Below are 27,708 nucleotides of genomic sequence, written 5' to 3'. Positions count from 1 at the left end.
TTACTGGCTGGACAGTTACAGCCAGCTAGTTAGCGTAGCTGCTACAGAAACAAAATCCCGGACCCTGTAGCAAACACAACTTCTCATGTAACTTTACACATCTCTTATACCGTTGAAATTGTATACATTTATCTCAAAGGGAAGAGTTTGTGGTCAAGATGGGAGTGCCGAAATTCTATCGATGGATTTCAGAGCGATACCCTTGCCTGAGTGAAGTTGTCAAGGAACATCAGGTATGATATCGATATTCTACTTTGCTTATTAATAACGTTACTGTTGCAGCTAGCTAGCAAGCGAAATATAGCAGGCCTATAACGGGTTCATATCCACGTATTGCTGTTTCCACTCTGCTGCACTCGCTACTGATATGATTATTATGGTAATACAAAATCTAACATTTTATTGTAAATATAAACATAGCTATAGCTAGTTAGCCAACCAATATTTACCAACCAATTTCGTGTTTGACTCCATTTCCCTCTAGGTACTTATTTAGCCGGCCAGTTTATGTTACTACTACCAGCTCCGTTTAGATGATCATAACAATAAGTCTACCGTGTGTGAATAAGACCTATGTTAGCTAGCTACACTTTAAGTTTGTCAAGTAGCTAAATAGAAACATTTTCTGAATAACACATTGCAGTCGTCGACCTGATACAACACTGTCGAGATCACTGCCCGGTTAGCCCAAATGTATCGCCATCAGTGGTGGAAAAAGTACGCATTATATTAATAGGTGCGTGAATTGGACCATATTGATGTCCTGCCTGAGCGTTCAATTAATGTAACGAGGACTTTTGCGTGTCTGGAAAATGTATGGGAGTAAAAAATGCATTGTCTTTAGGAATGTTGTGGAGTAAAAGTTGTCAAAAATATAAATAGTAAAGTACACATACCCAAAAATAGTACCTAAGTAGCACTTTAAAGTATGTATCTAAGTAATTTACATTACTGATTGGTAGGTATGCAATATGCATTCGGGAGTGGAATGTTGACCTCAGGCCACAGTATGACTCTGACCCTCTGCCCTGAGTCATGCTGTGGTTTAGCTACAAGCGTGTTAACTCTGCATGTTAATGTTTCCTAAATAATAATGCACTTCTTCCTACTACTGTTTCCAGTTAATCCCACTAGATAGTTTTTATCCTCAACTCATAAATACACTTCCACCATTATTCAAGGATTGATGCTATTATCCACTTGCTATAGGTTAATAGACATACTACTCCAACATCCCCCTTTCCCCCCTCTTCTCCAGATTCCGGAGTTTGACAACCTCTACCTGGATATGAATGGCATCATCCACCAGTGCTCCCACCCCAATGACGAGGACGTCCACTTCCGTATCTCGGAGGAGAAGATCTTTGCAGACATCTTCCACTATCTGGAGGTGCTGTTCAGGATCATCAAGCCCAGGAAGGTGTTCTTCATGGCCGTGGATGGGGTGGCTCCTCGGGCCAAGATGAACCAGCAGAGAGGCAGGCGATTCAGGTAATGATCATGATTATAATAAATTAATTTGAATTTATCTGTGTCAGAGTGTCATAGTGATAGATCACACATCTTCATTAACATGTTTCTTGTTAAGGTCGGCCAAAGAAGCAGAGGACAAGATAAAGAAGGCCCTAGAGAAAGGAGAGGTCCTACCCTCTGAGGCCCGCTTTGACTCTAACTGCATCACACCTGGTATGTAGCCTACTACACAATCCATCCACTTCTCCACCTATCTATCTGTCAGCTCATACCCTCAGCCAAATCCTAGGTTTTAGGATGTTGGTGTCATGAATGAAGGTGTTTGTATTCATTAGGGCACACCATAGCAAAATGTTCTCCAACAGAGAAGGAAATTAAGCTTTTCTTATTATTAAGTTCCGGTAGTCCCTCCCAGTTTTGGTCTGTTTTCTTCCGTTTGGTGCCTAATGAATACGACCCATCATATCTCTCCTGTAGGGACGGACTTCATGGCCAGGTTACAGGAGCAGCTCAAGTACTTTGTCAACAGTAAACTGTCCACAGACAATGCCTGGAAAGGAGTTAACGTCTACCTTTCTGGACACGAGGTGAGGGCTGGGGGCTCTGTGTGCATGTCTGTCTGTCAGTGTGTGTTTCTGTTGCACATTTCCCAGATTTCCCCACAAATGTTTCATAGTGTGCGTGTGACTTCTGTTTTCCTTGGTGACTGACTGTAACTAGGGCTGTGGCGGACATTACATTTTGTCAGCTGGTTATTGTCATGCAAAAGACTGCCGGTTTCACTGTAATTTACCGTGAATTAACAAACACATATAGCATCTCTAGGCCTCCACACATACAAGCTGCTGATGCATGTCTTTGAAAACATCAACATTTAAAAAAGTCTCTAATAAATCAATTGAATGTACATCATCACAGTAAATCCATTATTTTAGGCAGGTGTAAAAAAACACTAACATGAAGAAAATGTATTTCAAAAGAATATAATATTAGTTGGCCTGCTGTATGTTATCTGACTATGTGCCATGCCATAGGATGTAGGCTTGTTCATCTCGCAAACAATATATGCTTATAAGTCCCATGCCATTATGATTTTATAGTAAGAAGATTATAAATTAGATATTAAATAAAATAGAAAGCATATTTTTCCATGTAATCGCATATGAAGTGTATAATTTGAGCATAAAAGTGATAATTTGAAACAGGTCCTACAGTGCATTCTGGAAGTATTCAGACCCTTTTCCACTTTTTGTTATGTTACAGCCATATTCCAAAACGAATGAAATGTTTTCCCTCATCAATCTACACACATGCCCCATAATGGCAAAGTGAAAACAGTTTTTTAGAAATGTTAGCAGATTTTTAAAAAGAAATACCTTATTTACATAAGTATTCAGGCCCTTTGCTATGAGACTCGACATTGAGCTCAGGTGCATCCTGTTTCCATTGATCACCCTTGAGGTGCCTCTACAACATGGTGTCTACCTGTGGTAAATTTAATTGATTGGACATGATTTGGAAAGGCACACCTCTCTATATAAGGACCCACAGTTGACAGTGCATGTCAGAGCAAAAATCAAGCCATGAGGTTGAATGAATTCAAATCAAAATCATATTTATTTATATAGCCCTTCTTACTTTAGCTGATATCTCAAAGTGCTGTACAGAAACCCAGCCTAAAACCCCAAACAGCAAGCAATGCAGGTGTAGAAGCACGGTGGCTAGGAAAAACTCCCTAGGAAGAAACCTAGAGCGGAACCAGGAAATGAGGGGTGGCCAGTCCTCTTCTTGCTGTGCTGGGTGGAGATTATAACAGAACATGGCCAAGATGTTCAAATGTTCATAGATGACCAGCATGTTCAAATAATAATAATCATAGTAGTTGTCAAGGGTGCAACAGGTCAGCACCTCAGAGAACACAGTGGCCAGGTCAGTCCCAAAGAACGCAGTGGCCTCCATCATTCTTAAATAGAATAATTTTTAGAACCACCAAGACACTTCCTAGAGCTGGCCAAACTGAGCAATCGGGGGAGAAGGGCCTTGGTCATGGAGGTTACCAAGAACCCGATGGTCACTGACTGCGCTCCAGAGTTCATTGGAGATGGGAGAACCTTCCTGAAGGACCATCATCTCTGCAGCACTCCACAAAGCAGGCCTTTATGGTAGAGTGGCCAGACGGAAGCCACTCCTCTGTAAAAGGCACATTACGTCACGTCTGGAGGAAACCTGGCACCATCCCTATGGTAAAGCACGGTGGTCGCAGCATCATGCTGTGGGGTTGTTTTTCAGCGGCAGGAACTGGGAGACGAGTCAGGGTCGAGGGAAAGATGAACAGAGCAAAGTACAGAGAGATCCTTGATGAAAACCTGCTCCAGCGCTCTCAGGACCTCAGACTGGGGCTAAGGTTCACCTTCCAGCAGGACAACGACCCTAAGCACACAGCCAAGACCATGCAGGAGTGGCTTTGAGACAAGCCTCTGAATGTCCTTGAGTGGCCCAGCCAGAGTCCGGACATGAACCCGATCAAACATCTCTGGAGAGACCTGAAAATAGCTGTGCAGCGACGCTCCCTATCCAACCTGACAGAGCTTGAGATGATCTGTAGAGAAGAGTGGGAGAAACTCCCCAAATACAGGTGTGCCAAGCTTGTAGCGTCATACCCAAGAAGACTCAAGGCTGTAATTGCTGCCAAAGGTGCTTCAACAAAGTGCTGAGTGAAGGGTCTGAATACTTATGTAAATATGATATTTCAGTGTTTTATTTTTAATAAATTAGCAAACATTTCTAAACCTGTTTTTGCATTGTCATTATGGAGTATTGTGTGTAGGTGGATGGGGGGGACTATTTAATCCATTTTAGAATAAGGCAGTAATGTAACAATGTGGAAAAAGTCAAGGGGTCTGAATACTTGCTGAATGCACTGTATATGCTAGCCTTAGAGTTATTTGGCAACTTTAATTGTGAATGACGAAGACCTTAAAAGCACGATACTGTTTTGATGATGTTTGATGTGATTATTCGATTGCATTTACATTGCTGTTAGAGGGACACGGGAGCCCTGACGACCAGGCTGACCTGATGATCGTTAGTGAGTTGGTAATTTGTCCAGAGTGCATAGGAGGAGATTACCATGACTCAACAGTCACATTGAATTTGACTGTGGTCATGACTCATGACTACCAGTGTCGCGGTAATACGGTCACCTCACCGGCCCTAACTGTAACACTGTTTCTCTCTCTAACGGTAATACAGTCACCTCACCGGCCCTAACTGTAGCACTGTTTCTCTCTCTAACGGTATTACGGTCACCTCACCGGCCCTAACTGTAACGCTGTTTCTCTCAGACGGTAATACAGTCACCTCACCGGCCCTAACTGTAACGCTGTTTCTCTCAGACGGTAATACAGTCACCTCACCGGCCCTAACTGTAGCACTGTTTCTCTCTCTAACGGTATTACGGTCACCTCACCGGCCCTAACTGTAACGCTGTTTCTCTCAGACAGTAATACAGTCACCTCACCGGCCCTAACTGTAACACTGTTTCTCTCAGACGGTAATACAGTCACCTCACCGGCCCTAACTGTAACGCTGTTTCTCTCAGACAGTAATACAGTCACCTCACCGGCCCTAACTGTAACACTGTTTCTCTCTAACGGTATTACGGTCACCTCACCGGCCCTAACTGTAACGCTGTTTCTCTCAGACAGTAATACAGTCACCTCACCGGCCCTAACTGTAACACTGTTTCTCTCTAACGGTATTACGGTCACCTCACCGGCCCTAACTGTAACGCTGTTTCTCTCAGACAGTAATACAGTCACCTCACCGGCCCTAACTGTAACACTGTTTCTCTCTAACGGTATTACGGTCACCTCACCGGCCCTAACTGTAACGCTGTTTCTCTCAGACGGTATTACGTTCACCTCACCGGCCCTAACTGTAACACAGTTTCTCTCTAACGGTATTACGGTCACCTCACCGGCCCTAACTGTAACGCTGTTTCTCTCAGACGGTATTACGTTCACCTCACCGGCCCTAACTGTAACACTGTTTCTCTCTCTAACGGTATTACGGTCACCTCACCGGCCCTAACTGTAACGCTGTTTCTCTCTAACGGTATTACGGTCACCTCACCGGCCCTAACTGTAACGCTGTTTCTCTCAGACGTTAATACAGTCACCTCACCGGCCCTAACTGTAACACTGTTTCTCTCAGACGGTAATACGGTCACCTCACCGGCCTTAACTGTTTCCCTGTCAGATGGTAATACTGTAAGCCTGTTTCCCTGTCAGATGGTAATACTGTACGCCTGTTTCCCTGTCAGATGGTAATACTGTAAGCCTGTTTCCCTGTCAGATGGTAATACTGTAAGCCTGTTTCCCTGTCAGATGGTAATACTGTAAGCCTGTTTCCCTGTCAGATGGTAATACTGTAAGCCTGTTTCCCTGTCAGATGGTAATACTGTAAGTCTGTTTCCCTGTCAGATGGTATTACTGTAAGCCTGTTTCCCTGTCAGATGGTAATACTGTAAGTCTGTTTCCCTGTCAGATGGTAATACTGTAAGTCTGTTTCCCTGTCAGATGGTAATACTGTAAGCCTGTTTCCCTGTCAGATGGTAATACTGTAAGCCTGTTTCCCTGTCAGATGGTAATACTGTAAGTCTGTTTCCCTGTCAGATGGTAATACTGTAAGCCTGTTTCCCTGTCAGATGGTAATACTGTAAACCTGTTTCCCTGTCAGATGGTAATACTGTACGCCTGTTTCCCTGTCAGATGGTAATACTGTACGCCTGTTTCCCTGTCAGATGGTAATACTGTAAGCCTGTTTCCCTGTCAGATGGTAATACTGTAAGTCTGTTTCCCTGTCAGATGGTAATACTGTAAGCCTGTTTCCCTGTCAGATGGTAATACTGTACGCCTGTTTCCCTGTCAGATGGTAATACTGTAAGCCTGTTTCCCTGTCAGATGGTAATACTGTAAGCCTGTTTCCCTGTCAGATGGTAATACTGTAAGTCTGTTTCCCTGTCAGATGGTAATACTGTAAGCCTGTTTCCCTGTCAGACTCCAGGAGAAGGAGAACATAAGATCATGGAGTTTATCCGCTGGGAAAACACCAAGCCAGACCACGACCCAAACACACGCCACTGTCTCTATGGCCTGGACGCTGACCTGGTGGGTGGCGCGCGTGTGTGTGTGTGTGTGTGTGTGTAAGAGAGATGGCACAGATGTGTATCAGGGAGGGTGTGTGATATGTATGTCTCTGGTAATTTTAGTGTCCGTTTTTTACAGTTCTCTTACTATTTACACAAACTCTGGTATGGCGTGATGTAAGGTCTGTTGTGTTAACTATGATATCTCTCACTCCTCTCCTACAGGTGATGTAAGGTCTGTTGTGTTAACTATGATATCTCTCACTCCTCTCCTACAGGTGATGTAAGGTCTGTTGTGTTAACTATGATATCTCTCACTCCTCTCCTACAGGTGATGTAAGGTCTGTTGTGTTAACTATGATATCTCTCACTCCTCTCCTACAGGTGATGTAAGGTCTGTTGTGTTAACTATGATATCTCTCACTCCTCTCCTACAGGTGATGTAAGGTCTGTTGTGTTAACTATGATATCTCTCACTCCTCTCCTACAGATGATGTAAGGTCTGTTGTGTTAACTATGATATCTCTCACTCCTCTCCTACAGATGATGTTAGGTCTGACGAGCCATGAGCCACACTTCTCCCTACTCAGAGAAGAGGTCCGCTTTGGAGGGAAGAAAAACCAGAAAAGGTGTGTGTGTGGGCATGTGCAAGAGACAGTGCTGTGTGTGTGTGTGTTTCTGTGTGTGTTTCTGTGTGTGTGTGTTTCTGTGTGTGTGTCTTTCTGTGTGTGTGTGTGTGTGTGTGTGTGTGTTTCTGTGTGTGTGGGCATGTGCAAGAGACAGTGCTGTGTGTGTTTCTGTGTGTGTGTGTTTCTGTGTGTGCAAGAGACAGTGTGTGTGTGTGGGCATGTGCAAAAGACAGTGCTGTGTGTGTGTTTCTGTGTGTGTGTGTGTGGGCATGTGCAAGAGACAGTGTGTGTGTGTGTGTGTGTGGGCATGTGCAAGAGACAGTGTGTGTAAGACAGAGGTATAACGATGGGCATTTATTCGGAAATATGAACGGACGTTAGTATTCGATTACTTGTTTGTTCATTTTTTTGAGAAATGGCAGTTACAGGCATGCACATAACGGGGTTCCTCAAGACCTGACACGGATCAATGCAAAACATTCACCAGAAAGATATTTAGTTCTATCACACTTCTCTTTCACTGTTGCTGTTAGCCTAAAACTACCAGAGAACTACCAGAGAATAGCAGCATGTCTGCTGGTGTGGTAGCTTACCTCTGCCCTCAGAATTTGCATCATTCTGATTGTTCAAGAGAGTATAAAGACATTTTTAAATGATAATATTATGTATTTACATGTTTTTTTAATAGAATTGACTATCCAGAAAACTGAAATGGCTTGATATTATTTTAATAGTGAAATATACTGAACAAAAATATAAATGCAACATGCACCAATTTTGAGTTATAATTCATAACAAGGCTACTAAGCAACTTTTTTTATTTTATTTCTTTCATTCTATATTTCATTCTTTTTACTTTTTAGATGTGTGTATTGTTAGACATTAATGCACTGTTGGCGCAAGGAACATTTCGCTACACCTGCAATAACATTTGCTAAACATGTGTATGCTAAGTGGCTTTGAAATATGTATTTCACATGAATGGATGAATGGATGGGGTGCACCCGCTTGGGAGCCAGGCCCAGCCAAATAGAATTAGTTTCTCCCCACAAAGTGGCTTCATTACAGACAGAAATACTCAGAGTGACTGTCAGAGTGACTGGTCTCAGACGATCCCACAGGTGAAGAAGCAGGATGTGGAGGTCCTGGGCTGGCGTGGTTACACGTGGTCTGCGGTTGTGAGGCCGGTTGGATGTACTGCCAAATTCTTTAAAACAACATTGAAGGCAATTTCTCTACCATAAGCTATCTGGCAACAGTTCTGGCAGATATTCCTGCTGTCAGCATGCCAATTGCACACTCCCTCAACTTGAGGCATCTGTGGCATTGTGTTGTGACCAAACTGCAAATTTTAGAGTGGTCTTTTATTGTCCCCATCACAAGGTGAACATGTGTAATGATCATGCTGTTTAATCAGCTTCTTGATATGCCAGACCTGTCAGGTGGATGGATTATCTTGGCAAAGGAGAAATGCTCACTAACAGGGATGTGAACTCATTTCCGTGCATTTTTTTGTGCGTATGGAAGTATTTCTGGGATCTTTTATTTCAGCTCACCAAACCTGGGAGCAACACTTGTTGCGTTTTCTATTTCTGTTCAGTATTATTCTCAATGCCATCCTGAGTCAGTATGTATTGTCCTCCTGTAGAATAACTGCTCCAGAGGAGACAACCTTCCACCTACTGCACCTGTCACTATTTAGGGAGTACATAGACTACGAGTTCTCTGAAGTTAAGGTAAGACACATTCGTACGTTAAAATCTTGCTGGAGTGTGACCAATATGGTAGATGCAAAATAAACTCCCATAGAAGTAATCAATTCGCACTCAGTTCTCTATGAATGGTTTGAATAACAATAAGATCATATGATTGGTTGTTCCTTACAGTAAGATCTCATCCTGTTGGTTGTTTCTCAATAAGATCTCTTTCGATTGGTTGTTTGACAGAGTAAGATCTCATTTGAGTACGACCTGGAGCGAATCATAGATGACTGGATCCTGATGGGCTTTCTTGTTGGGAATGACTTCATCCCTCATCTTCCTCATCTTCACATAAACCACGACGCCCTGCCTCTTCTCTACCGCACCTACATCAGTGTGCTGCCAACACTAGGAGGTGAGAACACATGGACAAGCTCATAAATTAGGGCTGACCTCATTTAGTCGACTGGTTTATTGTTTGGACAAACGGCTGTTGGTTGACCAAGATTATTTTTTATTTGAGCAGTCGCAAATATATATTTATGGCACACAAGCTGAAAACCCTAAGACACTCGGCCCTCCGTGGAATGAGTTTTACATGTGTGGCTTAAAGTGTCAGGCAAGTTCAGTGCATATAGTTGATGTTATTACGACACACACGGTGTGTCTATGTATGGAAAAATAGACCTTTTAAAAATGTAGGAGACTCGATTGGTTGAAAGAAGACTTTTTAGTCAATCAAGATTTTTGTCGAGGACAGCCCTCGCACAAATATATACACACACACACACACAGACAGGTAAAATACACACCCGATACTGAGTTACACTGTGTATAACATTTTACTGATAGTGTAGTGAGTAATAAGCAATCAACTTCGTTGTCTCTTCTCATCATCAGGATACCTGAATGAGAATGGTCACCTGAACCTGGGTAACTTTGAGAAGTACCTGGAGAAACTGTCAGAGGTAAGAGAGACCAGCATCCACTATCAGTGTCATTTTTTTCATTACCAAGCATTTCTGATTGTCAGTCTCACACTCTTTCTCACATTTGTTTCGCATTCTCTCGCTACCCTTTCTCTCTTTGTCTTCCCTCTCTTCCTCTCCCTTAGTTTGACAGGGAGCACTTCAATGAGGTGTTTGTGGATCTGAAGTGGTTTGAGAGTAAGGTGGGGAACAAGTACTTGAACGAGGCAGCAGGGCTGGCAGCAGAGGAGGCTCACTGCAAGGATTCCAGGAAGAAAGACCTGGTGAGACATGACTACACACACACACAGATTCTACAAATGCATGTATGAAGATCTTGCTGACGTGTGCGTGTGTGCGTGCGCAGAAAGACTCTCTGTGTCTGGCTGCGCTGGATGAGGACAGAGGCCCCAGCAGAGGTTTTGAGGAGGATGGGGAGGAAGAAGACATGTTTGAAGCAGAGTTCCGACAGTACAAGCGCACCTACTACATGACCAAGATGGGAGTGGAGGTGGTCTCAGAGTGAGTTGTATACCAAACCTTCTTCCAACATTCTCAAAATATTTTCCTGCAACCTCTAACGGTTTTGAAATGCTCTTACAAAGGTTTCTGGCCCCCAAGCTGGGCTGAACTTGAATGTTTTTTTTCTAGTTGATAAGCAAAGACGATGGCATTGTAGAGCTGTGACTAGGGCTGTTACGGTGACTATATTACCGCCACACCGGCAGACACCAGTCATGACTGCAGTCAGATTCCACTTGACTGAGTCACGTTAACTAGGCTTCTCCAAGACTGCTCCCTGATGCTGCTGGTGGTAATTAGCAAAGATTATCAGTAGCCTACCAAACTTTCTGACGGCCAGCCGCTAACGACCGGTACTCTGTGCAGCCTTTAATCACTCTGATATGAATGCAATTGAAAATCTAATCAAAAACATAATAAGAGGCTTGGCATAGGATCACCTGTTGGGCAGTGAGAGCCAGCTCCTCATAGTTGGTTGATGCATGAAATGAAATAAGTGTTCCTGTTCCTTAACATTTCTATAAGATATGCTATTACGTGAGAAAAATAGGATCCTATTCGGCTTTCTAAAGGCTAGGACTACTATATATATTTCCTATATGAAGTTCATTGCTAATAAGCTGTATAAAGAATATATACTAAATTGATATGTTCTTTCTTCAGCGTACACCTAATATGTTCACCTGCTGATGATGTTTATTATGCATTAAGGTTGAACCAAAAGATTACATTCAACAAATATGAAAAATGAAATACAAAACAATTTAAATATGTGAAATTGAATTGAACAATAATATATGTTGATGCTAATATTATATATAATATTCAATTGTTTCTATATAACAATAGCCTAATATATTTAATGTGCCATAAACTATTATTTTTTTAAAGTTTCACTAATTCATCCTAATTAATTTAATCATTATGACACACCCATCATTATTGTCATTGGTTGCACTAATTGCACTGTTTGTCTACATAAGCTGGTTCAAGTATTCATGACATCACCCAGAAGAAGGCACAGTGATGCCCAAACTCTGGGAAATACCCAATAACTTACTGGGACTTTATATATGGAGTGAGTCACTCTTCATTTGTTGTAGTTTATTTGCTGTTAGTCAGCACCTTCACACAAACACAGTTTTCTGGGTGTGCGCCCGCTGATGTTTTTTATTCTTTAGACGTACCTAAAATACATCATGGATATGGTGTAGGCTATATTACATGGATTTAGTGTGGTGGTGTAGGCTATATTACATGGATTTAGTGTGGTGGTGTAGGCTATATTACATGGATTTAGTGTGGTGGTGTAGGCTATATTACATGGATTTAGTGTGGTGGTGCAGGCTATATTACATGGATTTAGTGTGGTGGTGCAGGCTATATTACATGGATTTAGTGTGGTGGTGCAGGCTATATTACATGGATTTAGTGTGGTGGTGCAGGCTATATTACATGGATTTAGTGTGGTGGTGTAGGCTATATTACATGGATTTAGTGTGGTGGTGTAGGCTATATTACATGGATTTAGTGTGGTGGTGTAGGCTATATTACATGGATTTAGTGTGGTGGTGTAGGCTATATTACATGGATTTAGTGTGGTGGTGTAGGCTGTATTACATGGATTTAGTGTGGTGGTGTAGGCTATATTAAATGAATGTATTACACTTTTTAAAATGTAGATGTTCCAAAGGTCCGCATCAGTGGCTTGTACGCCAGTGGAAGCCAGAGATTTGTTAATTACCGGTCAGTTACCGTGAGACCGGCAGGTTATTTGCATGACAATCACCGGCTGACACAATTTCATGACCGCCCTCGCCCTGACAATCTTTGATTATTATTATTTTTTTTTGTATTATTGTTTTCAGTGAGTTTCTAGCCAACCAGGCGTTGTGCTATGTGGAGGGAATCCAGTGGATCCTACATTACTACTACCATGGAGTCCAATCCTGGAGCTGGTAGGTTCCTCTCCCCTGTCTCTTCTCTCTCCTGTACCCTCTCTCTCTCTCCTTCCTGTATCCCCTCTCTCTCCTGTATCCCCTCTCTCTCTCCTTCCTGTGTCCCCTCTCTCTCTCCTTCCGGTGTCCCCTCTCTCTCTCTCACCTGTGTCCCCATCTCTCACCTGTATCCCCCCTCTCTCCTGTATCCCCTCCTTCCTGTATCCCCTCTCTCTCTCTCTCCTTCCTGTGTCCTCTCTCTCTCCTTCCTGTATCCCCTCTCTCTCTCTCTCTCCCTCTCTGCTTCCTGTATCCCCTCTCTCCCTCTCTCCTTCCTGTATCCCCTCTTTCTCTCTCCTGTATCCCCCATCTCTCTCCTGTTTCCCCTCTCTCTCTCTCACCTTTATCCCCCCTTTCTCCTGTATCCCCTCTCTCCTTTATCCCCTCTCTCTGTCTCTCTCTGTCTCTCTCTGTCTCTCTCTGTCTCTCTCTCTCCTTGTCTTCCTTGTCTCTCCTGTATATCTCTCTCTCCTGTATATATCTCTCTCTCTCCTGTATGTATATATCTCTCTCTCTCCTGTATATCTCTCTCTCCTGTATATCTCTCTCTCCTGTATATCTCTCTCTCCTGTATATCTCTCTCTTCCTGTATCTCCCGTATCTCTCGCTCTCTCTCTCTCTTCCTGTATCCCCCATCTCTCTCTCTCTCTCTCTCTTCCTGTATCCTCCATCTCTCTCTCTCTCTCTCTCTTCCTGTATCCCCCATCTCTCTCTTCCTGTATCCCCCATCTCTCTCTCTCTCTCTTCCTGTATCCCCTCTCTCTCGCCTGTATCCCCCCTCTCTCCTGTATCCCATCTCTCTCTCTCCTTCCTGTATCGCCCCTCTCTCTCTCTCCTTCCTGTATCCTCTCTCTCTCTCCTTCCTGTATCCCCTCTTTCTCTCTCCTGTATCCCCCATCTCTCTCCTGTTTCCCCTCTCTCTCTCACCTTTATCCCCCCTTTCTCCTGTATCCCCTCTCTCCTTTATCCCCTCTCTCTGTCTCTCTCTGTCTCTCTCTGTCTCTCTCTGTCTCTCTCTGTCTCTCTCTGTCTCTCTCTGTCTCTCTCTGTCTCTCTCCTTGTCTTCCTTGTCTCTCCTGTATATCTCTCTCTCCTGTATATATCTCTCTCTCTCCTGTATATCTCTCTCTCCTGTATATCTCTCTCCTGTATATCTCTCTCTCCTGTATCCCCTCTTTCTCTCTCCTGTATCCCCTCTCTCTCTCTCACCTTTATCCCCCCTTTCTCCTGTATCCCCTCTCTCCTTTATCCCCTCTCTCTGTCTCTCTCTGTCTCTCTCTGTCTCTCTCTGTCTCTCTCCTTGTCTTCCTTGTCTCTCCTGTATATCTCTCTCTCCTGTATATATCTCTCTCTCTCCTGTATCTCTCTCTCCTGTATATCTCTCTCTTCCTGTATCTCCCGTATCTCTCGCTCTCTCTCTCTCTTCCTGTATCCCCCATCTCTCTCTCTCTCTCTCTCTCTCTCTCTCTCTCTCTCTCTTCCTGTATCCTCCATCTCTCTCTCTCTCTCTCTTCCTGTATCCCCCATCTCTCTCTCTTCCTGTATCCCCCATCTCTCTCTCCCCCTCTTCCTGTATCCCCCATCTCTCTCTCTCTTTCTTCCTGTATCCCCCATCTCTCTCTCTCTCCTGTTGATCTCTGTCTCTGCGTGTGTACTAATACCTCCCTCTGTTATTAGGTATTACCCACACCACTATGCCCCCTTCCTGTCAGATGTGCGGAACATAGCCCATCTGAAGTTGACCTTTGATATGGGCAAGCCTTTTATGCCCTTCCAGCAGCTGCTGGGAGTCCTGCCTTCTGCCAGCAAAGACCTGCTGCCCCAGAGCTATAGGGTAACAGACCGACAGACACGCGCGCACATAGCAGCATTGTGGAGACCTATGACACACACACAGTTCTGATACCTGTATTTTGTTCTTTGTGCAGCACCTGATGACATCAGAGAATTCTAGCATCATTGAGTATTACCCTCTGGACTTCAAGACAGACCTTAATGGGAAACAACAGGAGTGGGAGGCTGTGGTGCTCATCCCCTTCATTGATGAGGTACGTAGACACACACACACACACACATAAATATAAGTAAATTACATACTTCATACATGGCTTTGTCTTATTTTGCTTATTTGCGCGTTTCCTTTCCAGAGATGTTTGCTTGCTGCGATGGAGCCTTATAACGATCACATGACCAAGGCTGAGAAGGCCCGTAACCGCCACACACAGTGTGCTATGTACAGCTACCACGCTGAGCTAGACTACCCCTCCACCTCCACCCTGCCTGACCTGTTCCCCAACATCATGCACTGCCATGTCAGGTGAGACACGCCCACACACACACTCACTCACAGTTATACACACGCACCTTCCATGAGGCTAACATACAGTGATGTGTTTGGTGGTTTCCAGAGTGACACCGGTTCCCATGGACGCGTGGCACGTGTCGTTGAGCCATGTGGGGCGCAGCATCAACAGCAGCCAGCTCTACTTCTGTGGCTTCCCCACCTTAAAGCACATCAGACACAAGGTACCACAGACAGATTACAATTCGCTACAGTAATAGCTAGACTCGTTTGATGATATTTCTGTGACAAATTGCAAAGTGTGTGGTGTTTCATGAAACTTGTTCTCTACAATACCTTGCTACAACAAGAGACTACTTTGTTTGATCATGTCACTGTACAGAGATGCCGTTTCCGTGGAAACGTTTGCTCTTATTGATCTGAATGGCCGTTGTTCAGTCAGCTGTTCTGCAACACAACACTCTGGAAGTGTTTAGTTTTGTCTCACGTCAGCTGTTGTACCTGAACCTGGCCTCAGCTTCACATTCCAGCTCAGGCTTCATCCATGTTATGAAGATTGATATTGATTGTGCACCTGCCGCTTACTCGAAGCCGGGCCTGTAACTGCGTTCATGTCGGAGTGGTCGAACAGCGAGCTCCTCGTTGAGACCATCTGTCCCTGGGCCATTCACTGCTCCATTAAAATGAAACAAAGTTATCCTGTTTCTTCAGCGGGCTATGTTGGGAAATGGGCTGTTAGAGGTGCTGTCTTTCTTACGTGTATCGTTTGTCATCTTTGGTGTGCCTATCAATGCACAAGCCCTTCCCCCGTCCTATTACAAAAATAATTGTATTAAGTCATACGAAAGTTTTACTGCTTTTTGAAGTTTCAAATGCATCCTTTCATTACTAAATGCGTGGAGTGAAAAGTGTAGTGTCAACATTTATCCTGGGTTGAACTCAGTTGACCAAAGTTAGTTCGCTAACTGTTTTATCACGGCTGCCATTTACACCCCAATATTGACAAAGATTATCGTTTTTTTTCCCCCAATCTTAGAGTCGGAATACTTTATGTCTCATCTGTAGATGTTTCATGTGTCTTCTGTCTCTATAGTTCTATAAGAAGAAGCACGGGGTGGTGGTGTTCCAGCAGAGCAGCCGAGGAGAGAACATGATGCTGGAGATCACACCTAGCAAGGAGGAACCCGTGAGTGAAGACAGTCTGGTTTCAATGAAGAGTCAAAGACGGTTAGATATACAGTATGTGTCTGGAGCAGAAGTAGTAGATATTGTTTTTCACCCCCTCCCTTTCTCCCCCCCCCATTTCAGGTGTGTGACAATGTGGCCTCCCTGGTCCTGGGTCGGTCTGTGTTTGTCAACTGGCCCCACCTAGAGGAGGCCAGGGTGGTAGCAGTGTCTGACGGGGAGAGCAAGTAAGAGCCACACAGTTCTGGTCATGTCTAATGAGGGCTGAACTACAGTACTAAACCTGAACTGTCCCTCAAAACCAAACACCTCTGGCTCTGCCCTTTCTTCACTTCTCAGTAGACTATAACTTTGAAGTACACAGAGTTGTCAATATTCATCAATATCTGTCTCCTACTTCCAACCCTCCTTTCCCCTCCATTTTCTCTCTTTCCATCCATCACTCACCCGTCCCCCTCAGGTTCTTCCTGGAGGAGCCGGCAGGGATGCAGAAGCTGTACGACAGGGACTCTCCTCCCCCCACTAAGGTCACCTACCTCAGTGACAAGGAACAGAAGGACTGGGTTAAGGATGTACAGGGCATCACTGAGCAGTAAGCATCTATTTGCCATCAAAGTGGAACAGTTTTTCAGTGAGGTCTTGTGCATGTTTGATTTCTGCACTCTCTGGTAGAAGTTCCATCCCATGAGTCTTATTACATTTTCTTTGTCTTGACCTTTTATTTCACCAAGAAGACCTCTTCCTCTGTGTTTTGCCTGACCGCTCTCCCTACCATAATACCTCTTTCTCTCTCCTCCCACCTGTCTCCCCTCTCAGTTTCGGTAAGCGTAAGGGCATTACGGTGAATGAGACGGCGGTGGTTTTGTATACCCAGCTGCTGACAGGCAGGAAGTATGTACCTGGGCAGAGCGGACAGGTGCACCTGGAGAAACAGTGGTCCAAGCAGATACTGCCCTTCCCCTACCAGACCATCGTCAAGGTAAGCACAGGCGCGTACACACACAGGAAGACCTACTACACACACACACACACACACACACACATGCTAGAGCTGGACGTTATAGACGACAAATCCATACTGTGATAAATTGCCAGAATTGGTGCGATAAGAATAAATAAAACGGTAACTTTAAACATTAATGTTGGAATTATCCTTTAAATAATACTACTACTAGTTTGATTGTTGTAGCCGTCAATTGTCCCATAAAAATCACCCTTAACTTTTCTCTGGTATAGGCTGCTTATCGTAATGAACAATATCAGGAAAATGCCTCCGATAAGGATGGTCGGTGTCACACACACACACAACTCTCTCTCCCTCAGGACATCAAAGCCTTTGACTCGTCGTCGACTCGCTTCCAGACCCTGGAGGAGCTGTTTCCCCCGACGACCACAGTTTTCATGGTGGGGAACCCCTACTACGGTGCCATGGGAGAGGTCGGTACAACTTTCTGTTTCCTGTCTCTACTTTTATGCCAGTTGTTGTTGTTTTCCATTACCCTTTCCTCCTCTTAAAAACAACAGTCCTGACGAAGCGAAATGTGTGGAGTCATGAAATGAGGATCTGCGAGAAGCCTTTCATGCTTTTCGCTTTGGTCACACAGGTGCAGGAGTCCAGTGATGTCATCAAAGAGGGACGGGTGCGGGTGGTGTTCACGGTGCCCTGTGAACCACCGATGGAATCCTTAATACAGAACCAGCATGTAAGTCATTCTCAAAACAACACCTCTCTCACACTCCTCCCCTGCCTCACCTCATTACTAAACATTCACCCTTTCCAAGCTCACCCTCCTCTCTGTCTGTCTGTAGAAATACTGTGTGAAGTACAGTCCAGGCTACGTTCTGGCCTCACGTCTCGGCATCACCGGATACCTTGTCTCCAGATTCTCTGGCAGCATCTTTGTCGGCAGAGGATCCAAGAAAAAGTGAGAGAACAAATTTCAAATGACAGCCTATTCTCTATTTGATTCCCTACTGTTGATCATATAGGTTGGTTTGTTTGTGTCTAATAAACCGTGTTTCTCTCCCTCTGTTTCTCTGTTCTCCCTCTGTTTCTCCTGTTCTCCCTCTGTTTCTCCTGTTCTCCCTCTGTTTCTCCTGTTCTCCCTCTGTTTCTCCTGTTCTCACTCTCTCCACAGTCCCCATGGGGAGCAGAAGGCTAATGTGGGTCTGAACCTGAAGTTCAATAAGAAGAATGAGGAGGTGCCAGGTTACACCAAGAGAACCGAGAAGGAGTGGCTCTATTCTGTCGCTGTGGAGGATCTGATGGCTGAGTACTTGGATAGGTGTGTGTGAAACAGCATTGTGTGTGTTATTATTAGTGTGTCTGTGTGTAACCTGCCTTGTGTGTCTCCTGTAGGTTCTCTGAGGTGTTTGACCTGGTGTCCAGGAACAGTCACGACGATGTCTTCTACGAGGACGACATCTGGCCCGGAGTGGACCAAAACGGGTATACATGTTCATGCATTTAACATTCCTCATTTCCACTGTCATATCGTCATAACAGGTAAACTTGCAACACACTTAACACTTACATTCAGATGTTCTTAAACACTCATAGAAAACACAGGATTAAGTTGGTGTGTAACGATGAAGTAGATTGTAACAGTTATAGTAATAATGAGGGTAGTGGTGGTGATGGTTTTCCGGCAGGGCGGAGAGGGTGAAGGAGATCACTTCCTGGTTGAAGACACACCCAGTCGCCGACATCGCCCGGGCGTCATGTGACCTGCAGATCCTGGACACGGCCATTGTGGAGCAGATCGAGGAGGAGGTGGCTAAGGTAACTAGGGGCTGTCAATCATTTCATCGGTCTTCCCTCGGCTCTGTCATCAATATTCTCTGTCAATCATTTATCAAGCTGCCTTCACTCATGCTACCAAACATACATACCCTCGTAAAACTGAGTGTCCTACCGATCCTTGACTTTGGCGATGTCATTTACAAAATAACCTCCAACACTCTACTCAGCAAATTGGATGCAGTCTATCACAGTGCCATCCGTTTTGTCACCAAAGCCCCATATACTACCCACCACTGCGACCTGAATGCTCTCGTTGGCTGGCCCTTGCTTCATATATTCGTCACCAAACCCACTGGCTCCAGGTCATCTATAAGTCTTTACTAGGTAAAGCCCCGCCTTATCTCAGCTCACTGGTCACCATAGCAACACCCATCCGTAGCACGCGATCCAGCAGGTATATTGCACTGTTCATCCCCAAAGCAAATTCCTCCTTTGACCGCATTTTCTTCCAGTTCTCTGCTGCCAATGACTGGAACGAACTGCAAAAATCACTGAAGCTGGAGACTTATATCTCCCTCACTAACTTTAAGCATCAGCTGTCAGAGCAGCTTACCGATCACTGCACCTGTACACAGCCCGTCTGTAAATAGCCCATCCGATCTACCTCATCCCCATACTGTTATGTATTTTGCTGTTTTGCACCCCAGTATCTCTACATGCACATCTATCACTCCAGTGTTAATTGCTAAATTGTAATTATTTCGCCACTATGGCTTATTTATTGTCTTACATCCCCCATCTTACAGCATTTGCAACCCTCCTTTGCATTATTGTTATTGACTGTACGTTTGTTTATGTGTAACTCTGTGTTGGTGTTTGTGTCGCACTGCTTTATCTCGGCCAGGTTGCAGTTGTAAATGAGAACTTGTTTTCAACTGGCCTACCTGGTTAAATAAAGGTGAAATAAGAAAATAAAAATCTGTCTACTCCTCTGTTTTTCTATGTATCCATCACCTCTACTCTTGTTTATCTGTCTGAATAAGGCAGATGGATGGACACACTACTCAACAAGCCCTTCCTTCACTGTCAATGATTCATTGACTTTCTTTTGTTAGTGTTCCTGTAGTCCCTCTTACCTCCCTCTGTTTCTCAGGTCAAGAAGAGCAGCAAGAAAGTGCGTGTGACCGTGAAGCCACATTTACTCTTCAGGGTGAGGAATGTCTACCTGTGTGTGGAGAGGAAAATCTAATACTTTGTCTGTGTCATATAGTGGGTGACAAGGACATTAAAACCTCCATATTGATCCAACACACACAACTTCTCTGAATCCTGTAGTGTGTGTCTCTCTCTCCAGCCCTTAGAGCAGCAGCACGGTGTGGTCCCTGACCCGGATGCAGAGTACCACCTGTTTGACCGGGTGGTCAACGTCAGAGAGAGCTTCTCTGTCCCCCTCGGCCTCAGAGGAACCATCATCGGCATCAAGGGAGGTGAGTGGTCACACCCACTGTCTGTTTAGTCTCTCTCTCATATACAACACACCCACTGTCTGCTACGTCTCTCTCTCATATACAACACACCCACTGTCTGTTACGTCTCCCTCTCATATACAACACACCCACTGTCTGTTACGTCTCCCTCTCATATACAACACACCCACTGTCTGTTACGTCTCCCTCTCATATACAACACACCCACTGTCTGTTACGTCTCTCTCATATACAACACGCCCACTGTCTGTTACGTCTCCCTCTCATATACAACACACCCACTGTCTGTTACGTCTCCCTCTCATATACAACACACCCACTGTCTGTTACGTCTCTCTCATATACAACACACCCACTGTCTGCTACGTCTCTCTCTCATATACAACACACCCACTGTCTGTTACGTCTCCCTCTCATATACAACACACCCACTGTCTGTTACGTCTCCCTCTCATATACAACACACCCACTGTCTGTTACGTCTCCCTCTCATATACAACACGCCCACTGTCTGTTACGTCTCTCTCATATACAACACGCCCACTGTCTGTTACGTCTCCCTCTCATATACAACACACCCACTGTCTGTTACGTCTCTCTCTCATATACAACACGCCCACTGTCTGTTACGTCTCTCTCATATACAACACACCCACTGTCTGTTACGTCTCTCTCTCATATACAACACACCCACTGTCTGTTACGTCTCTCTCATATACAACACGCCCACTGTCTGTTACGTCTCTCTCATATACAACACGCCCACTGTCTGTTACGTCTCTCTCATATACAACACGCCCACTGTCTGTTACGTCTCTCTCTCATATACAACACGCCCACTGTCTGTTACGTCTCTCTCATATACAACACACCCACTGTCTGTTACGTCTCTCTCTCATATACAACACACCCACTGTCTGTTACGTCTCCCTCTCATATACAACACACCCACTGTCTGTTACGTCTCTCTCATATACAACACGCCCACTGTCTGTTACGTCTCCCTCTCATATACAACACACCCACTGTCTGTTACGTCTCTATCATATACAACACGCCCACTGTCTGCTACGTCTCTCTCTCATAAACACAAACACACGCGCCCCCCTCTGGTCTTTGAACTGTCTCTAAACCGATGTTAACCTCTCTCCCGTGGCAGCTGATCGGGAGGCTGAGATCTTGTATGAGGTTGTGTTTGATGAAGAGTTTGCTGGGGGACTTACTATCAGGTACAGTCTGTCTGTGTTTCATTGTTTCTATGTTAAGTGTTTCAGGCCTTGACTCAAAACATTTTCTTTTAGGTTATGTGTTTTCTATGCCAAGTACCTGTGTTTTGTGACCGTGGTCTACTGTTTTGGGTGACTGTATTCTGCCTGACCGTGGTCTGTTGTCTGATGTGACTGTGGTCTGTTGTCTGATGTGACTGTATTCTACCTGACCGTGGTCTGTTGTCTCACTTGACTGTTTTGGGTGACTGTATTCTCCCTGACTGTGGTCTGATGTGACTGTGGTCTGATGTGACTGTGGTCTGATGTGACTGTGGTCTGATGTGACTGTGGTCTGATGTGACTGTGGTCTGATGTGACTGTGGTCTGATGTGACTGTTGTTCTGTGTGACTGTATTCTGTTGTCTGATGTGACTGGTCTGTTGTCTGATCTGACTGTTGCTCTGGGTGACTGTATTCTATCTGACTGTGGTCTGTTGTCTGATCTGACTGTTGCTCTGGGTGACTGTATTCTACCTGACTGTGGTCTGTTGTCTGATCTGACTGTTGCTCTGGGTGACTGTATTCTGCCAAGGTGTGCGTCGGGCCGTGGCTACAGGCTGCCTCCGTGTGCCTTAATCAACCTGAGCCATGGATGCCGCTTTGAGCAGGGTTCACACAAACTGACCGCCATCGTCAAGCCCCAACCTGCCGCCTCCTCCCACCACAACGCACACAACGAAGAACAGCTGTCTGGGCTCAACCACTCACCACGCTCACCCTTCATACCCACACAGGTAGGACTGGAGGAGAGCAAATTACACCTGTACTCATGTCACACACACACACAAATCAGAATGGGTCAAATCTCCCACTCATTAGACCTCCCCATGTCCCTCCCTCCCTCCGTTTCTGCCCATCTCTCTCTCCCTCCCTCCCTCCCTACCTCCCTATGTCTCTCCCTCCCTCCGTCTCTGCCCATCTCTCCCTCCCTACCACCCTGTCTCTCCCTCCCTTTCTCTCTCTCTCCCTCCCTCCCTCCCTCCCTACCTCCCTATGTCTCTCTCTCCCCCTGTCTCTGTCTGTCCCTCCCTCCCCTTCTCTCTCTCTCCCTCCCTATGTCTCTCTCCCCCTGTCTCTGTCTGTCCCTCCCTCTCTCCGTCTGTCTCTCCGTCTCTCCCGCCCTCTGTGTCTCCCTCTGTGTCTGTCTCTGTTTCTCTCAGCAGCAGAACGGCAGACAAAACATTCTCAGGGCAGACACTCAGGGGAACAAAAATGTGCACCACAATGCCCTCAGCCAGAAACACCATCCGAAGGTACGCCTGTGTTTGTTCTCTCTCCTCTCTGGCTCGCTCTCTCTGTGTTTGAGTTTCTCTACAATGACACATTTCTATGTAGTAGAGTGTGTAACATCAATCTCCCTGTGAGTGCAGGGTAAAGATGAGGAGTTCAGTAATGTGTGGCAGTCTCTGCAGAGTTCTGGAATGCCCCAGAAACCACCAGCCCACTGGCAACAAAACAATGTGAGTCCATTCATAAGTGTGTCTGTACCAGTGTCAATGTGAAGTGTTACCATACTCACATTGTGAGTGTAGTAGTGTTTGTTGTCTGTGTTTGTGTGTGACTAAAGCTATTGTACATCTCTGTGTGTGTGTCTGTCCCCAGGCGTGTAATTCTGCCTGGGGTCCAGGGTCTCCCGGACAGGAAGGGCAGTTCCAGGGGCAACAGGGCATGAACCAACCCCAGAGTCAACAACAACAACCCCCCAAACCTGTAAATCACCATTTCATTCTAACCTTTGAACCCTTATGCACCTACATCCATAACCTTTGAACCCTACACATTCCTAAACATTGAACCACGTCTCTTTGGTCCTTACTTTAGCTCCCATCATCACCTCCAGCTGTAGACCAATAGCAGACAGTGACCAGGGTTCTCATCCTCAGCAGGCAGCTTAGCCAGTGGAGTCAGGACTACAAATTAAATGAAACTAGTCAATAAAATGCACTTTGTGAAAGCTGATTGCTGTGTGTAGGGTTTATTACGGGGCTGTGTGTGGGGTTTATTACAGGGCTGTGTGTGGGGTTTATTACAGGGCTGTGTGTGGGGTTTATTACAGGGCTGTGCGCGGGGTTTATTACGAGGCTGTGCGTGGGGTTTATTACAGGGCTGTGCGCGGGGTTTATTACGAGGCTGTGCGTGGGGTTTATTACAGGGCTGTGCGTAGGGTTTATTACGGGGCTGTGCGTGGGGTTTATTACGGGGCTGTGCGTGGGGTTTATTACGGGGCTGTGCGTAGGGTTTATTACGGGGCTGTGCGTGGGGTTTATTACGGGGCTGTGCGTGGGGTTTATTACGGGGCTGTGCGTAGGGTTTATTACGGGGCTGTGCGTGGGGTTTATTACGGGGCTGTGCGTAGGGTTTATTACGGGGCTGTGCGTAGGGTTTATTACGGGGCTGTGCGTAGGGTTTATTACGGGGCTGTGTGTAGACTAAGTTGTTAGTTTAGTCAAACAAATCCAGATGAGTGAAGATGAAATAACATTTTGATGTTGTCGGGAGATGGAGGGAGTTGAGATTTTTCTTATTTTTTATTGTTGAAAGATGTCAGTGTGTGAGTTCTGTGAAGGGAAATGATGTGTGTGTGTGTAAGAGATGTGTGTCTGGGAAAGAGAGCAATACAACATGTGTGTGTAAAACTTCATGTTGTTTTATAGGGTCCAGCAGGAAGTATCAGACTGCTGAAGAGAAATGAAGATGTCAACACTCTGTTTCCTGCTCAGAACGCCACAAAGAAGGTACACACACACACACACACACACACACACACACACACACACACACACACACACACACACAGTCTTACCCACCTGTCTCCAGCAGACAGAGTTTGAGGAGTTGATCGCCAACCTGAAGATCACCAAGGGCAACGAGCCAACGAGTCACTCGGAGGAGCCGCTGTCTCCACAGTCATTCGCTATGGTGGGTACTAGACTAGTACAGTAACTGGTTGGTGTTATGTTATAGTGCACTCAGGGCCCATATCAAACTCTTCAATTACATTTATCCGCTCATTCCTTGTGGTTTGTTGTAGACTAATTGTGATTGGTTGTTCTCGTGTGTGTAGAAGGGGACTCTGGCCCTGAAGGAGATGCTGAACATTGGCTCTGCCCAGGACTCCACTAGTCTCTCCTCCTCCAACACACAGCAGCAGAACAGGAGAAGAGCTACCAAGAAACTGGGTGAGTGGAAATACAGGGTTAACTACATGTTTAGATGTAAACATGTAGTTGTGGAGATAATACAAATATTAAACCGCTTTTTCATCATTCCCTTTCTCGTCCTTACCCATCTTTCCTTTCAACTGTCGTTTCTCCCTCCTCCTACCTCTCCCCATATCGCACTCCCTCCTCTCGTTTCACCCCCTCTCTCTCCTTCTACCCTCATCCTCTCCACCTCCGCCCTCTGCCTGTCTCAGCGGCGAGGATGGGAGACTTAATGTCACCTGTGTCCGCAGCAGCAGTCCCTCCCCTGCAGGCCCACCAGCCCTCCTCCATGGGTCACAGTGTAGCCTCAGAGCTGGCTAGGATCTGTGTAGGTCTGGGCATGGCCCCCCCCGATTTCACCTTCGTACGCAGCAGACAGGTGAGGCACACACACATCCATGAAGCAGGAACACACAGATTGTGGGCACATCCTTTAGCAACGTCCCTACAGTATCTCTCTGTTTCCCAGTTGTTTTCTGTCTAAGTCCACCTCCATTATCTGTCTTCCTGTCTCTCTCAGGGTTTGATGGTGTGTCAGGTGAAGCTCTCCAGTGGTCTGCTTGTCCACGGTCCTCAGAGTCACTCTGAGAACGAAGCCAAGGAGAAGGCAGCTCTCTTCGCCCTGCAGCGCCTTGTAAGTGTGGTGTGTGTCCCTACTGTACTTCTGCACGATCTGTGTGTGTGTGCATGCCAAACTGTCTGTTTCTTATTTTATTGTATGTATTTTACTGATGTCTCCTATACTTCTGTGTTTTATCCTCTGCCTCCTGTAGAATTCGGTGGGTTCTGGGTTTCCCATGCCTCCGCCTCTGTTCTCCGGGGTCAGCCAGATAAGAGGACCGTCCATGGGACCCATGCCTAACGTATTCGGCCAATCAGGTGAGACCTGCCGTCATGTGTGGCGTCTATATTGAAACTAAAGTAGACTGTAACAGTACGACCTCTCTGGGTGCAGTTATATGTTTTAGGATACTTATGAATACTGGATGTGAACCTAACCCTTTCTCCCTCTCCCTCCAGGTGGTCTGTTAATCCCTCCTCAGGGGTATGGTCCTCTCCACTGGGGCATGCCCCTCCCTCCCCACCAGGGACAGCCCTTCTACGGGGGCACCTTCCCTGGCGCCCGGCCCCAGGCACCCTCTGTCCCCATCGGCTCACACAACCAGTTTGTCCCCCTGCAGGTAGGAGCACCAGAACCTGTTTCTACGGTTCACACCAGAACCTGTTTCTACGGTTCACACCAGAACCTGTTTCTACGGTTCACACCAGAACCTGTTTCTACGGCTCACACCAGAACCTGTTTCTACGGCTCACACCAGAACCTGTTTCTACGGCTCACACCAGAACCTGTTTCTACGGTTCACACCAGAACCTGTTTCTACAGCTCACATGAAATATGGTTAAACTCAACACAGTTTTCGATTATTAACTGTGTGTGTGTGTGTGTGTTCCCACACAATCCTAACCTCTAAATTCTAACCTCTGTCAGGTGACTAAGAAGCGCGTGTCATCAGGCAAGAAGCCACAAGAGTTCTACAATGCGGCTCACACGGCGAGGAACCAAGGCCCAAGTAACAAAGCCCAGTCTGACTCCCAACCCTCCCTATCCCCAGCCCCCTCAGCACCCATCACACCCCTAAAGACCACCCAGGACCCCCCTGAGATGGCTGGGACCCCCTCCACGCCACAGACGCCACGCCAGAACCCCACCCCAGGCCATGGCCACACCCCCAGCTCTGCCTCCAAGAGGAAACACAGGAAATTGGCGGTCAACTTTGAAGTGGCCAAAGTCCAAGAATGATCTGCTTCCCCTCTCTGCTTCGGTGTTGGTTTTTAAGATGGTATTATCATCGTCCTGGTCTCAAATGGAACCCTAAAAAAAAGTAGTGCGTTAGAAGAGTAATAGGGAGTCATTAGGGTTCCATTTGAGATGCAGTCACAGTAACGAGAGGGAGGGAGGGAGGGAGGAGGAGGGCCCCCCACCCAAGGCAATAAGGACTGATAAGTCGCAATGACGTCTGTTTTCTTGTGTTTGTATCATGTTTGTAAGATGGATCACTGTTGTCCCCAGTCTCTCCACACCCTGTGGTACATGGTGTCCTTCTAGTTGGTCCGTTTATGATTGGAGCTTGTAATCAAGGGGTTAATCTCTTTTAATTATTTTCCCTCTGTTTATATTCTCCATCTTAAGCCAAATGTTAGGGTCTTTTATTAAGGTCATTAGATTTTTGTCACTATGTATTTTAAGGTCTATTTTATGGTTTCTAATCGCTTACGCAACAAATAGCAATTTGTCATTCTCACTCGTGTCAAGCTAAATTTAGGATCACAAATGTATTCGGACACGCATAAAGACAACACAAACATCGCTATGACAAAATTATTGACATTTCTTCTCTACATTGTAACACAAAAACGCCACATTTCTTCCCTCCATTAAGACTTGGATCAATCAGCTAACAGGTCCTGGTAATGTCCCAAAGCAGACAATTTTAATTTGATTTCAAACTGATATGCTGCTGTTAGTTTGTTTTTAAAATATTTTTGCCTCCACATTTCAATGTATGGATTTTCTGCCTCTAGGCAGCCTTTTGAAGATTTATTTGTAAACTATAATTTGTTGTTGTTGTTGCAGAGAGTACCAAGGCTGAATCATTACCTTGTAACACACATGTACAGCTGCTTGAGTTTTACCAGCATATTTTTGGGTCTCTTTGTTTTTGTATTTGTACCCCCCCCTCACCACTTTAAACAGTGAGCCGATCTACTGAGTTCTGGCTGTCCGTGGGTTTTAAACATCTGTACCGAAGCACACCTGTTGTACGTCAAATTATTTTCTCTCATAATTAATTTGAGCGCTTGTATAAGAACCCCCCCCCCATCTTAAAGTAGGTTATGGAACTTGTTCTTTTCATGCTGGGACATGCTGTACATATCCATTGAATAAAGACATCTTTTGTTACCATGGCGTCGATAAATGTTTTTGTCAGTTTATTTTGTCATGGGTTTGAGTGGTAAAGGCATGCATAACTCAAGTGTACAATTGGCCTGTATGTCTGTGTGAACATTGTAAAGCGGCTAC

General features: G+C 45.4%; 1 protein-coding gene across 7 annotated transcripts; it reads left to right on the top strand.

The window, feature by feature from the left end:
• On the top strand, positions 1 to 27,588 carry xrn1 (5'-3' exoribonuclease 1). 7 transcript variants are annotated; one of them, XM_064992544.1, is made up of 41 exons: positions 1 to 233; positions 1,259 to 1,491; positions 1,589 to 1,686; positions 1,951 to 2,060; positions 6,534 to 6,644; positions 7,166 to 7,251; positions 8,900 to 8,987; positions 9,198 to 9,366; positions 9,852 to 9,919; positions 10,066 to 10,203; positions 10,287 to 10,441; positions 12,310 to 12,399; positions 14,116 to 14,272; positions 14,367 to 14,486; positions 14,586 to 14,755; positions 14,847 to 14,964; positions 15,834 to 15,926; positions 16,049 to 16,152; positions 16,386 to 16,517; positions 16,742 to 16,904; positions 17,249 to 17,362; positions 17,530 to 17,628; positions 17,735 to 17,850; positions 18,064 to 18,210; positions 18,285 to 18,374; positions 18,578 to 18,707; positions 19,822 to 19,878; positions 20,023 to 20,155; positions 21,315 to 21,384; positions 21,956 to 22,157; positions 22,584 to 22,676; positions 22,794 to 22,883; positions 23,026 to 23,133; positions 24,078 to 24,158; positions 24,244 to 24,342; positions 24,488 to 24,602; positions 24,839 to 25,005; positions 25,147 to 25,269; positions 25,400 to 25,505; positions 25,647 to 25,807; positions 26,116 to 27,588. In XM_064992544.1, exons 1-41 carry the CDS (start codon positions 159 to 161, stop codon positions 26,425 to 26,427), a joined length of 5,091 nt encoding a protein of 1,696 aa, XP_064848616.1. In that variant the 5' UTR covers positions 1 to 158; the 3' UTR covers positions 26,428 to 27,588. The 7 variants fall into 7 exon arrangements, with proteins under 7 accessions (XP_064848616.1, XP_064848620.1, XP_064848619.1 ...); XM_064992548.1 differs by having other exon boundaries at positions 24,241 to 24,342; positions 24,881 to 25,005; XM_064992547.1 differs by having other exon boundaries at positions 24,241 to 24,342; positions 24,878 to 25,005.
• The last annotated feature ends 120 nt before the right edge of the window (positions 27,589 to 27,708 follow it).

The sequence above is a fragment of the Oncorhynchus masou genome, chromosome 17 (genome assembly GCF_036934945.1).
Source record: "Oncorhynchus masou masou isolate Uvic2021 chromosome 17, UVic_Omas_1.1, whole genome shotgun sequence".
NCBI classification, from domain to species: Eukaryota; Metazoa; Chordata; class Actinopteri; order Salmoniformes; family Salmonidae; genus Oncorhynchus; species Oncorhynchus masou.
This window is presented reverse-complemented; position numbering and strand designations above follow the sequence as displayed.

Bases quoted from the DNA above. Each gene is read 5' to 3' on its own strand.
- xrn1 (XM_064992542.1), top strand. From the start codon at position 159: ATGGGAGTGCCGAAATTCTATCGATGGATTTCAGAGCGATACCCTTGC. The intron at 22,884-23,025 runs GTGAGTCCATTC...GTCTGTCCCCAG, and splicing joins CCCACTGGCAACAAAACAAT to GCGTGTAATTCTGCCTGGGG. The intron at 25,506-25,646 runs GTGAGACCTGCC...CTCTCCCTCCAG, and splicing joins TAACGTATTCGGCCAATCAG to GTGGTCTGTTAATCCCTCCT.